The following is a 14,376-nucleotide window of genomic DNA, read 5'->3' as shown; positions in this document are numbered from 1 at the left end:
TTCTGCATACTTTTTTTATTCTGTTCTTAAGGAAACCTTGATCTCCACCCTGTGTGATGCAAATAAGTCACTTGTAAAGTATTTGCAGTATTTCAAGTGTTTTGCCTCGTTACATTCCATTTCATCTCATGGATCTCCTTTCATTCCTCATGTATCACATTATACAGCAAATGGAGAATCTTAACACAGTGTGCACACAAAAAAGGCATTGTGTGTAAGCGTGCTGTGGAGGCATGGAATAAACAATATCTTTATAGCTAAAAAGCCCTATTATTTCTTAAGTTGGAATGAAGAAAATTCATGCGGAGGTTTAGCATTGGCGTTACACATGGCTACACATTTGCATGCTCTTTTGTAAATATTCTCCCTAGTGTTTTACCATTTATATGCAATGTATTATATTTTTCTATGTACAGGATGATGTGATATAAAGGTATTACTGACAAGAGTTTGGGGTGGTTACAGATCAAACAAGTGGCAATAAAACCTTTACATAGTGGAAATTATTAAAAAGTCAGCATTTATCATCAGTTATCATGTATCTTTAAAGATACATCTTTGTTTTCAAAGATTAGCCCATAAAAAAAAAAAATTACAAAAGCTCATGTTTCCTGAAGAAAAAATGCTTAGTTGTTGGGATCAGGAAGAAATCTCCTATCTTTGTTTTTAGGAGAAGTGAAATAACTTTTGTCAAGGATATTTTTTTCCTCATTAAACTACTAACATAACCTTACCATCAAATAGCTATTGATAATGAATTAAAGAGCAGGAATTGGGCAGAGGTAAGAAAAGCCAATGGAATCAAATGCAATATGATATTATTAATACACTAAAAGTCAGAGAGGTACATTATGGTATCTGTTCTGCACCTTAAGTAGAACTGTTGATTATCAAAGATTTTATATTATAAATCAGGGATTGGCAACCTTTGGCCCGTGGCCCACCAGGGAAAGCCGCTGGCAGGCTGGGCTGGTTTGTTTACTTACAGCGTCTGCAGGTTTGGCTGATTGCAGCTCCCACTGGCTGCGGTTCACTGCTCCAGGCCAATGGGGGCTGTGGGAAGCGTCATGGGCTGAGGGATGTGTTGGACGCCGCTTCCTGCAGCCCCCACTGGCCTGGAGCGGCAAACCACGGTCAGTGGGAGCTGCAATCGGCCAAACCTGCAGATGCAGCAGGTAAACAAACCGTCCCGGCCTGCCAACGGCTTTCCCTGGTGGGCCACGGGCCAAAGGTTGCCGATCCTTGCTATAAATCAACTCTTCATGGGATGAGCTGGTGTGCATGTGTTGAATATCTATGGACTTGATTTTAGTTTATAATAGATATGTCCTATCCCGGGCTCTAGGCACCTTAACCCATAATTAAAAATGCAAACAGATCAAAAGTAAAGCCAACAGTTGCTCTTTTCTTTCAAATCAGAAAATAACCGCCCAAAATTAAATGAAGCCCACACAATGCTCCCCTCCTGGGACATCAGTACTTACAGTGCTCGTCTGCCTGTAAACCTGAGTAAACCCAGGGCCTTATCATTGCCCTGAAGACACAGAAACACGTGTCATGTTTGCACTAGAATTGCTAGAATTAAAGTAGTGGGTTTTATGCTGTGTTCATAAACTCTAGTTTTTTGTCTCAGTTTAGGCCTTGGCTCAAAGTGCTGAGCAACTGTCAGAAGTGTTGCGTGCCTTCATCTCCCATGCAGTCAGTACCTCCAAGAGTTACCAGTCCTTTACAGGATTGAGCCCTTGGTGCATATTGTGAGTAGGTGGGAGTTGAAAGAAAATATTTAGTTTAAAAAAAAGTGTTGCCTTTTTATTAGTAGTTGTATTGTATTTTAATCTGTTGTCTTTCTTATGGCCCAAATTTGTGACATATCTAGTGCCATTTACTGCACTGGAAGTTGAGGGCGCTGAGTGTTTTGCCGACGGGGAAGAACATGGCTCTAACACTCCATGAAATAAACTGCTGCATTTGTCAGAATACAGACACTGTCAGACATTTGCACTTTCCTCTGAAATACTGATTTATGCAGGAGTTGGTTGATGGACAGGTCTGGAGGGATCTTCCTGGGTCATCAAGTCCAGTTCCCTGCTGCCGCAGATAACCACGTTATCTAATCCTGTTCATAAACAAGATTATATAACATATCAAGCTGCATTTTAAAACTGGTTAGGTTGTTTGTTGGTGTCGCTCGATACCTTGAAGTTTTAAATAATTTCAGAATGTTAAACACTACAGTCAATGATAAGAAACCATACTGGATTACAGGGTTACCTGTTTTAGCAACATGAGATACAGTGAATCAATCCAATCTATGTAATTTTTTCTTCTGTTTTTGTTTTTTAAGGTTTGGGTGGGCTCAGTTACGGAAATAACAGTTGATGACCTCTGTGCAGAAGATAAAGACTCCTCAGCATCAGAGCTAGTGTACTCTATTACTCAACCTAGCAATGGCCACTTGGCTCTTAAGTCTTCTCCAAACAAAAGCATCCTTAATTTTACCCAGGCTCATATAATGGAAGGACAGCTGGTGTTTGTACACAATGGTAGGTAGTTCTAAAACTACCATGTGGGAATATTCTGTTATGTAATCCTATGGGGATATTCACAGATGTAATCCCATGGAGATATTCTTGTAACATGATGTAATTTTAGAAGTACTAATTAAGTGATGTATAATCTCACAAGCCAAACAGGGAAGGGTTCAGGTCGTTACCTGAGTAGATAACTTCCAGCAAACACCTAGGTGTTGTAGGAAGAGTATTGATAATTCAGTAGATTTATTGATTGATTTATTTGTATTACCATAGCACCTAGCAGCCTTAGTCATGGATCAGGACCCCATTGTCCTACATGCTGTACGAACACAAAACAAAAACCAGTCCTGTCTCCAAAGAGCTTACAAATTTAAGTATAAGACAAGAGACAACAGCTGGATACAGGCAGACCATCAGGGATACAAGGAAACAGTGACACAGTATTGGTCAGCACGATAGGCATTGGTCTCAGCACAGCAGCAGCCAAGCCGCTCTCAAGCTTTCTGTAGGCCTCACAGCAAGGGAGAGTTTTAAGAAGGGGTTTGAAGGTACATAATGAGCTAGTTTTGAGGATGTTAGGGGAAGCTTCTTCCAAATGTGAAAGGTGGCATGGGTGAAAGCATGAAGATGCCTGTTTGAAAATTTAACAAGTGACCAATGGAGGCTGACATCATGGGCTGATTGGAGGTGGGAGTCGACATATCAATATTGAATGAGAGATGATATGTCAGATGGAGATAGATTGTGAAGGGCCTTGAAAGTGAAGTCAAGTTTGATGGAGATAGAGAAGAGCCAGTGAAGGAATGCAAGGAGAGGGGTGATATGGTCAAAGTAACAGGCTAGGAAAATGATCTAAGTAGCAGCATTCTGAATGGATATGAGCAGGAAAAGATTTCATTTGTTAAGGCCACAGAAAAGGATGTTGCAGTAATTGAGATGTGAGATGGGAGCCTGATGAGAGTTTTAGCTGTGTGGAGGGATAGGAAAGGCTGTATCTTAGTATACGGTATTTTTCCTTCTGTGTCAGTACTGAACTGATGCCTGCATTTTGTGTTAGGGAACACTGTGATGCTGAAGATGCCATCTTTCAAATGAGATGTAAAACTGAGTTTCTGACCATTTGTTGTTAGGGTTCTCAAGGGACTTTTTGTAAGGGAAGTATTCTTAACTCTAGTGTTTCAGCTAGATGTCAGCTTCTATATTTACCTACCTTAATTTCTTCTGCAGTTTCAACTGGATATAGCATTCTTTAGGTGTATAGTATTCCTTAATGCCTCTTCTAAACTCTTGCGTATGGTTGCTGTGTGCTGTTTGTCAGTTGCTGCATTTCACCCAGAGGTGGCTGCATTTCTGTAGTGGGTGAAATGATTTTTCTGTATTGTTCATATTTCAGTGTGTATTATAAGAAAGATTATAAGTGTGTATTATAAAACAAACCTGTGTTAAGTAACTGATTACCTGCAGCATCACCTGATTTACGGTTCTTTTGATTTTGACTGCTTCACTAAAGAAAAAGTATTCAATTAGTTTTAAAGAGTTTACTAAACATCCTTAAGAACAGTAGCTAATAGTATAGGATATAAGAAGACAAAAATGGTATTGGACTGTGATTTGGCTACATAAATTAGAAAACTGGTTGATATTTAGGTTTTCAAAATCAAATTACACAACCACAACACAAAATAATACTTACACATAGTTACTCTATTGTGAAGGAGACTTAGATTTTTGACTGATTCCTTCAGGATAGGGCCTGACTTATGCCAATTGGTTATCAACTCCAGTGTTGCTAAGACAACAGAGGGAAAACAATCCAAAATTGAATCACAAAACTGTTTGGTCAATTATTATACATACCAATTCGCCACGGTCTCCTTCCCAATAGATCTATAGTAGTCAACCCTTTTAACCTATTTCCCAATGAATGATCTGACTAACACTCCTATCTACCTAAAATAAACTCCTAAATGTATGACAGATTATTTCGACTGAGGGCTGTACAAGAAGCTCACTCACCTGGTCTCATCTTATGTCTGTATACACCTAGAATTTGAAAGACAGTATGAAACTATTAGCTATGATAGACACATGTACAGTTCTACAATCTTAGTTACTAACTGTAACTTGCTCAGTTTTAAAGCTACTTTAAAAAAATTTTGATTGGAATCTGTTCCAAAACAAAGAGAAATAATATAACTGACAATCTTTAAAACACATACACAAGCACGTACACTTACTTATTAATTAGGTACTCAGTTTCAGGAAGTGGTCAATTGACTGATTTGAATCATTATCCAAGAGAAATTCTATATGGTACTTCTCACCAAATCTGTGCTCAGCTGTCAGCTTTCAGTTCAGTTATTGTTCACAGCAGGAGTTGACACTGCAAACGCTGATGGAGCAAAGGATGCACATGACTGTAGTCTTTTCCTAATACGCTACCAGGCAATCCAACTTGCTCAAAATTAATAAAAGACAGTTAAAAATGCCTATCTGAGGTAGGTTCTTGTTGTCACCAGGAAGACTCCCAGGTGGCTGGTCCAGGACCTCAGTCTTCTCCTTTCCAGGTGTCTTTGGCTTTTGGGAAGCAATGCATTGAAGGAGACAGGCCATTTTATTCTATATCTGCTGTGTGGTCCAATTTGATTTTTCTTCTTGTAAATGGTGGCATTGACCAATCAGATTATGACAGATCTCTTTCCAAAGATTTGAATTGTCCAGTCAGAATGAGAATCATCTCCTCAGTCAGGGACAAGACATTGGCTTTTGAGCTCTTGTCACTGGGACTGGAATTTTGCAGTCTCTTTGTTTAACACACCTTATTGCACCAGCTTGTGTAAGAAAAGTTAGGCCATAACCGGTGCAATCATCTTGGGACATTCCTTGAACACTGACTGGTTTGTTCCAGTCAGCAACTTACCTCAGCATGTTGCTTTCCATGGGCCCCTTTTTGGTGCATCCCTTGGTCAGCATTGCAGTTATGCTTGGTCAAGTTGCAATTTCTCCATCAACGCTTGTCTAGCTGGTGAAATGTCCAGTTTAAAATTCATGTAGTTTGTACAAAGTCTCTCCATATTTGTTTATACTCTTTAAATGTAATATTCCATTATACAATGCAAAGTCAATTCAAGAACTGTTGTTCTCCAGCCAATCAGAATAGCTTTATAAATCTTCCGTTTCGGTTCTTCTTTTAACAACAGTGGTAGTCTGTATGGCTAATCTGAATTTGTGCATTATTACTCAAACCGTTACATTTCTGATTATTCTACTCTGTGGTGAAGTATCTTTATAAACACAGTATTTGGTTTCAGTTCCTTTTTTTTACTGCCTCTTTCAGCACAGTTGTATTTCACTAACTGGATAGCATAAGCATGTTTGATTGCAAACATTAGCCTTACTTCTTCTCTTTATCACTTAAACTAAAAGAAACCAACATGAATGCAACCGCTTCCTTTTCTAACAGAATTGCCAATTAAATAAATTCTGTCACTAAAGTTTATAATATTTTGCTCAAAGCTGTATTACTTATAGTTGGCTTCTCTTTTGTACACATTTTATTTATAATAATAGATTCGAGGAAGTTTCCCATTTTGCTTGTGTATCTGGCACATCACATCATATCCATGTTTGTGTCAAACTGTCCTGCAAAGCTCAAGTGTGAGTAGCAACTTCAGGGAAGACTGTTAAGAACCAGGGCTCAAACCCCAAATTGGTTATGAGTTCTATACTTAGATTTCAGCAACAAATTATCAAGTGTAAACTCATCAAATACTATAATAGCCTTGCCATTGAGTCATAGATAGTGCTCTTGGATGCTCAGATCTATCTTGCCACCCAGGTAAGCTTACTTTTGTGATAGATGATCTCTTAACCTGAATATTGCTGTGATTTTTAGTGTATTTCCAGTCCCAAAGGACCAGTCACTTAGCCCAGGTCAAATGCAGCTTCACAAACCAAAACCAACACTTGTAGCCAATCCTGTAATAAACTATCTAAAGATTTATTAACTAGGAAAAGGAAATAAGAGGATTATTTAGAAGGTTAAAGCAGGTAAACATATATATATATATATATATATATATATATACACACACACACACACACACACACAAATGAGTTCCAATCCTAAGTTTCAAAAAGTAATAGAAGCTTCTATAATAACTCAGGCCAAGCACTGTAGATCTTTTGCTTATGCTTAGTAATCCTTGTGCCTCAGAGTCCAAGCTGCATAAAAGATACAGTTCCTCTTTTTAAGGGCTTTTTATTCCTTCCCCTTCTGCTTCACGTTGCCAGTTCAACTGTTGGGAAGAATTCACTTGCATGTCTCTTTTTCATTGGGTGGGGGTGGTAGCAATCAACAAAATCTTTTGTCCCCTGATGTCCACAATAGTTCATCTGATGTTGATGGGCCTTCTTTGTTGGGCAGTAGACAACACATCCTGTTGGAAATTAGTCATTTCACACTCATTAATGCTTCTCTCCCGTCTGGTGATCTACAGTTACAGAGCAAACACTTAAATATTACCTTATAACATGGGATACAGATATTATACGTGAGATTAGTACATGCAGCAATGGACATAAAGTCTAAACACATTCTTATAAATCTCATACCTGTTTTAACAGTACCAACACACAGGTGAGCCAGACTGGTTCCAGCTATGCATTTGTTGGCAGTTGAGACCCTGGGGCCTTGGCATGAGCTGGCAACTAGTCTGTCTGCATCACAGTTTGATGTTAATGTAATATGATTTTTAATTCATTCATAGACAGGGAAAAAGGTGAAGTCTCTTTAGCTATACTGCAGAACACTTCTGTGAAAGGCTGCAACAGCTCCGAGTTTCCTCAAACTATTGAAGAAATGTAGCCGTTAGGCCTTTTTTATTCTCTCAACACTCTCTTCTCACTTTACTAGCAGTCCTTCATGCCTGGGCAATTCTTAAATAGAAAAAACTCATAGTTTTGGGGCCTTAGTTACCACAGTATGTTAATTGTGTGGGTTCTTCTCTGATGAAAGGCACTATACGTAGTTCCTAATTTGTGTGCTGCTTAACCACAAACCCCATCTTAAAAGCAGATTTCCAGGAATGCAGCTTGGAGAAGAACAGATCAATGATATTCTACCCCATGCTTTCCATGGGTGATATCAGACTTCCCATGCGGCAGTGGAGGACAACCACTTCACCACACAGCTTGTTCCTGATACTGGATAAAGCCAGAGACGGGGTGATTTTCTCTGCTTGCTCATTCCTGCTACTGCAAAGAGAATGCATGTGCAATGAGAAAGGAGCAGGGGTCGGTCACAGATCCCCAGGTGGCAGTGGTGAGAAAGCTACAGGAATGAACGTGTCCCATAGCCAATTCACCCATAAAAGTAGGGTGGGCTTTAATAAAGCTATTACCACCTCTCTTCTCATGCTCTTCCATTCCCTTATTACCTCAGCAGCAGAAAGGAGGGGGTACTAGGAAGAATACAGAATAAAGAACTATGTCTTAGAGATTATCCGGGATGAAGCAAAAATGAGTTAGTAATTTTAACGATAGCGACTCTGGGAAGATTTTGACCTTTTGTTAAATCCTTGCAATTGAGGTAGAAGGGTGATGTCCTAGGTTTGAGGCACTGAATCCTTCATCACTTGGGTCTGAGAAATGACAAATGCACATCTGTAGCCATAGGAAATTAACATAGATAAAGATATTTTCACTCATTTAGGCTGTGAAACTCAGTCTGTAACAGTTTATTTTCCAGTGATCAGAAGTGTGGAACCTAGTCTGTGTCTGAACTGTAATGCTGCACAACTCTCCTCTTGAGTCTTCCTCTTAGCCTAGAATCACACCAATTACCTCAAAGAGAAAAAGGAGACCTATCTGGCAAATATTTCACCTTTCCTGCTTTCTCCCACTTTGGTTCTCCTTCTACCTGCATTCTTCTCTCCTTCACCCTGGCCTATGACTTGGAGGTGTTTCTTCTATTCTCAAACTCTAACATCACAGTCTGGAGCCTGTCCACACTTGACCTCCCTTCAATATCTCTCTCACCACTTTCATCTTCCTCATCTGGTTTCCTTCCCTCTGCCTTGAGATATGCTATTCTTGTCCCAGTCTTCAGAGCCCCTTTTTTGGCCATGCTTGCCTTGCCAGGTGTCGCTCAACTTCTCATCTCCAGTCATCTACCTCTGCTTCTTTGACTTCCTCTCCACTAACCAGCCCCTGCAATCTGTCTTCTGCTCCCTCCATTCCCTGGAACCTCTCTTACCAAAGGTGTCCAACGACCTTATCCTGGCCAACGATCCCCTTCTTACTCTCTTCCATCCATTATGCCATTTTTTTAAACTGTTGATCATTCCATCCTCCTGGAAGTTCTTGCATCCCTAGGCACCAGTGACTTTGTTTTTCTGGCTCTTGGTTAGTCTCTCTGACCACTCTTTCAGTGGTTTATCCTCCCTCTGGCTCTCTTGATGTCCTCCAGGGCCCTGCCCTCGGCGCTCTGTGCTTTTTCACTTTGGTATCACACAACTTTGACTAATAACTCTTATGTTGTGAGTCATAAGTGGTCGTCTTCATCCTCACCTTTTCCCTCTCCCTTCAGTGTTGCATTATTATCTGTCTCTTCCACATCTCATCCTGGTTGTCCTGTCACCAGCTCAAACTCAGTATTGTAAAAACTGAAATTCTCCTTCTTTCCATATCCATCCTAGCCCCCTCTTCTCTGTCATGATCAGCATTCCACCATTCAGCCTACCCAGGCTTGCAATCTGTGTCATTTCTTTCCTCCTTTCCCTCCACAGAATCTGCCACTAAATCGACACATTTTTCCTCTGTAGTATCACTGAAATCAGGTTGTTCCTTTCTAGTCTCCCAGCCCTACCCTTTCCCAGGGCCTCATCATCTCTTACTGCAACAATTACAACCTTCTTCTCTCTGGCCTCCTTTCTTTTCACTTCACCTTTTCTTCATTCTGATCAAACTAGTCAATGGCCCCTTTAAAATCAGTTATGATAGAAATAACACAATACTATAATAATGTTAGTCAGTGAATAGGAGCTGGCTATCCAGTCAGCTCTTTATGGCCTACTTCCGCTTCCATAGTAAACTTCTGTTTACTTCTATCAGGCACTTGATACACATTAATCAGAAAGCAAGTGAACCTAAATAAGCCTTTTTCTCCTCACCTGAGGCACATCCTGTCAGCCCTTTAAATCAGCAACTGGCTGTGCATTTTTATCAAGAAAAAACATTGGAAAAGTTAAAGCTTTAAAAACAAAAATGATGCAGCTTGAGCTTCTAGAGCTTATATTCTGTTTAGCTGGTTTTGAGGGTACTCCTTGGGGAAGTCATTAACTGTGGTCTCAGAACCAACATTAATTCTTCTGATATGTTAATTTATAACTTGTCAAAAAGTGCTGATCGTTACATGAAAGTGTGCAATGATCTCTTCTGCTTACAGGAAATACATTCATATAGCAATATAAAGGAGCTAAATTAAGTACAACAGGCAGATACTTGTAAATGTTAACAGCTATTGACAACAGTTAACATTTTAAATTTTTCATTGATCCTTTTCTTAAAAAATAATTTTAGCATCCCCTACTCATCACTTGTTCAGCAGTTTACTGGCAGTGCTGTGAGCTTTGGACTAGTAGTGCATGGCAGTATAATTTTACAATATTCCAGCCCACGAGCAGTCATTGGGACATGTTTTGCTTGACAGTCAAGCCAGAGTAAATCCAGGCTCGGAGATTCTAAGAAGAAATGTATTTCTTTCTAGCACACACTGGCTGTGTAATAGTTTAGCCTGCGACTGCGTGTCCTCTTCAGTGAAGCTATCTTGAAGTGAAATATTTTTAATTGCTGCAGAATATTTTTAATTGCTACAGCTTAAACTCAGAGACTATTTATCTCTACAAACGTATTCCAAAGTAATGCCATTGTAGTTGTTTTCCTGCAAAAACTGCATCTGGGCCAGATTGCTACTTTAATGATGGTGCCACTGCTAAAACAAAAAGAAGGGAAGAATAAAGAGGTTAAGCTCCAGATAGTCCTTTAATGTAAATTGGCGTAGCTCCTGTCATAAATATAAAGGGAAGGGTAAACCCCTTTGAAATCCCTCCTGGCCAGGGGAAAGCTCCTCTCACCTGTAAAGGGTTAAGAAGCTAAAGGTAACCTCGCTGGCACCTGACCAAAATGACCAATGAGGAGACAAGATACTTTCAAAAGCTGGGAGGAGGGAGAGAAACAAAGGGTTTGTGTGTCTGTCTGTAGTCGTCTTGGCCAGGGACAGAACAGGAATGGAGCCTTAGAACTTTTAGTAAGTAATCTAGCTAGGTATGTGTTAGATTATGATTTCTTTAAATGGCTGAGAAAAGAATTGTGCTGAATAGAATAACTATTTCTGTCTGTGTATCTTTTTTGTAACTTAAGGTTTTGCCTAGAGGGGTTCTCTATGTTTTTGAATCTAATTACCCTGTAAGATATCTACCATCCTGATTTTACAGGGGGGATTTCTTTATTTCTATTTACTTCTATTTTTTATTAAAAGTCTTCTTGTAAAACACTGAATGCTTTTTCATTGTTCTCAGATCCAAGGGTTTGGGTCTGTGGTCACCTATGCAAATTGGTGAGGCTTTTTATCCAACATTTCCCAGGAAAGGGGGAGTGCAAGTGTTGGGAGGATTGTTCATTGTTCTTAAGATCCAAGGGTCTGGGTCTGTAGTCACCTAGGCGAATTGGTGAGGCTTTTTACCAAACCTTGTCCAGGAAGTAGGGTGCAAGGTTTTGGGAAGTATTTTGGGGGGAAGGATGCGTCCAAACAGCTCTTCCCCAGTAACCAGTATTAGTTTGGTGGTGGTAGCGGCCATTCCAAGGATAACGGGGGTAATATTTTGTACCTTGGGGAAGTTTTGACCTAAGCTGGTAAAGATAAGCTTAGGAGGTTTTTCATGCAGGTCCCCACATCTGTACCCTAGAGTTCAGAGTGGGGGAGGAACCGTGACATGGTGGCGCAGCGGTGGGATTAACCTGAAATCATTTTGAGATCCAGTTGAGATTTTTTGAACTAGAAATACAGATTTTAAAAAGGAATTTTTAGGAAGTCCAGAAGGCAGCTTTGAAACTGAAAGCAGCTTGGTTTCTCTCTGCTTTGTGGCCAAGCAGAGACAAAAGGGGATTATCTTGTGAATTGCAGGTTTCATTTGCCTGGAGGCAGGGTACTTAACTCCTGCAGGGAAATTCACAGTCTTCCAACCCAGAGGTTTGTTTTTTTTTTCTTTTCTTCCTAAAAGTAAATAGGGGGTGTGTGCTCTACCCATTTGCCTGGAGACAAAAGTGGCAGGGTTTTTTTTAGGATTTTGATTTTTTTTTTTTTTTGTTTTACAAGGAGCACAGGTTTGAAAAGAAATTTTTTTTTCTTTGGGCTGGGTAAGCAGGTTCCCAAGTAGTTCGAGGTTTTTTGCTTTAATTTGGGCCCAGAGCAGAGACAAGGGAATTGTCTTTTTCTGTAGGCTGACAATCACTATCAGAGAATAGGTATTCTATTCCAGCACAGCAAAATTTTACAGCCAAGTTTTGTTTGTTTATTTCTAAACCTCAGGTGTAAAGTTAGTTAAAAACAGAGAGGTTAGAATGACCAAATCCTCAGCTCGACTACAGCTGGAATTAGCCAAATTTCAGGCTGAGGAAAAACAAAGGGAACATGAAAGACAGATAGAACTCATGCGGCTGAAGGAGGAGGTACAGGAGGCTGCCCACAAGAGGGAAATGGAGGCAAGGAAGCATGTGGAGGAGGTGGAGAGGATAAAGGCCCAGCAGAATATACCAACAAACCCTAGCAATCCTTCTCCAGGTACCACTTCCCATCCCAGAAAGTTCCCCACCTACAAGGCAGGTGATGATACTGAGGCCTTCTTAGAAAACTTCGAAAGGGCCTGCCTTGGGTACAACATCTCTACTGACCAATACATGGTAGAGCTGAGGCCGCAGCTCAGTGGACCCTTAGCTGAGGTGGCAGCTGAAATGCCTAAAGAACACATGAACAAGTATGAACTGTTTAAATCCAAGGCGAGAGTCAGAATGGGGATAACACCCGAGCAGTCTCGTCGGAGGTTCCGAGCCCTAAGGTGGAAACCAGACATGTCATTTACCCGACATGCCTACCACATTGTGAAACATTGGGATGCCTGGATATCAGGAGCAAGTGTTGAATCTCCAGTAAATCTGCCCTTCCTAATGCAAATGGAACAATTCTTAGAGGGTGTTCCTGAGGAAATAGAAAGATACATCCTAGATGGGAAACCCAAAACTGTAATCGAGGCAGGAGAGATTGGAGCCAGATGGGTGGAGGTGGCAGAGAAGAAGAAAACTGGTCGCAGTTGGAGCGGAGACCAGAAGGGACCACCCCAGACCACACCCTATTACCGGGGGCCGCCCAAAGCCCCACCTACCTCCCAAAGAACCCTCCAGACCCCTTATCGTCCCACCACCCCATTCTCCAGCAACCCTCCTCGTCCCAGTGACCCGTCAGCTGGACGATGTTTTAAGTGTAACGAGCTGGGGCATGTAAAGGCCAACTGCCCCAAGAACCCCAACAGATTACAGTTCATTGCACCGGAATCACACCAGAGGTCCACAGGCCCAGATACCTCCCAGATACCCTTGGAGCGGAGGGAAACTGTGAGTGTGGGCGGGAAGAAGGTCACCGCGTGGAGGGACACCGGAGCACAAGTGTCAGCTATCCATGCTTCCTTAGTGGACCCCAATTTAATCAACCCAGAGATCCAAGTGACGATTCAACCCTTCAAGTCCAACTCTTTCAATTTGCCTACAGCCAAGTTGCCTGTCCAGTACAAGGGCTGGTCAGGAATGTGGACTTTTGCAGTCTATGATGATTATCCCATCCCCATGCTGTTGGGGGAAGACTTGGCCAATCATGTGAAGCAGGCCAAGAGGGTGGGAATGGTCACCCGCAACCAGGCTAAACAAGCCGTGAGGCCTAGCTCTGTTCCGGAAACTTCTATCAGGACCCAGTCAGAGGTGATGGACCTGGACCCCAGGCCAATGTCTGCAACAGCAGTAGTGGATCCAGTCCCAGAGACCCAGACGGAACCAGTCCCAGAACCGGAACCAGCCGAACAACCAACACCAGACCCCGTGTCAGCACTGAATCCAGTACTTGCAACCTCAACACCAGAGGGCCCCACCGAACCTGAACTGGCAGCAGCCGATAACCCTACACAAGAGGCTCAGCCGGAGCCTGAATCCCAACATAGTGCACCAGCGGAGAGCGGTTCACAGTCAACAGAAACAGCTCCATCCCCTATATCGCTTCCAGAGGGACCAAGCCTAGGTCCACAATCCCATGAGGAACTGATGTCTCCAGGATCAAGGGAACAGTTCCAGACCGAACAGGAAGCAGATGAAAGCCTCCAGAGAGCTTGGACGGCGGCACGGAGCAACCCACCGCCTCTCAGCTCTTCTAATCGATCCAGGTTTGTTGTAGAAAGAGGACTTTTATACAAGGAAACTCTTTCTGGGGGACACCAGGAAGACTGGCATCCTCAGAGACAGTTGGTAGTTCCAACTAAATACCGGGCCAAGCTCTTGAGCTTAGCCCATGATCACCCTAGTGGCCATGCTGGGGTGAACAGGACCAAAGACCGTTTGGGGGGGTCATTCCACTGGGAGGGAATGGGCAAGGATGTTTCTACCTATGTCCAGTCTTGTGAGGTGTGCCAAAGAGTGGGAAAACCCCAAGACCAGGTCAAAGCTCCTCTCCAGCCACTCCCCATCATTGAAGTTCCATTTCAGCGAGTAGCTGTGGATATTCTGGGTCCTTTTCCGAAAAAGA

At 41.8% G+C, this 14,376-nt stretch overlaps 1 protein-coding gene across 1 annotated transcript in view; it reads left to right on the top strand.

Annotated features, from left to right (window-relative positions):
* The window catches only part of LOC140911275 (chondroitin sulfate proteoglycan 4-like), a 70,353-nt gene that overhangs the window by 39,623 nt on the left and 16,354 nt on the right, over positions 1–14,376 (top strand). The window contains exon 6 of the mRNA XM_073343933.1: positions 2,345–2,543. Within this exon, the coding sequence (XP_073200034.1) occupies positions 2,345–2,543 (199 nt within the window). The remainder of the gene's footprint in view (positions 1–2,344; positions 2,544–14,376) is intronic.

Source organism: Lepidochelys kempii, chromosome 5 (assembly GCF_965140265.1).
Source record: "Lepidochelys kempii isolate rLepKem1 chromosome 5, rLepKem1.hap2, whole genome shotgun sequence".
In the NCBI taxonomy this organism is placed as follows: domain Eukaryota; kingdom Metazoa; phylum Chordata; order Testudines; family Cheloniidae; genus Lepidochelys; species Lepidochelys kempii.
Note: the sequence above shows the minus strand (reverse complement) of the source record. Positions and strands in the feature narration are given on the sequence as shown.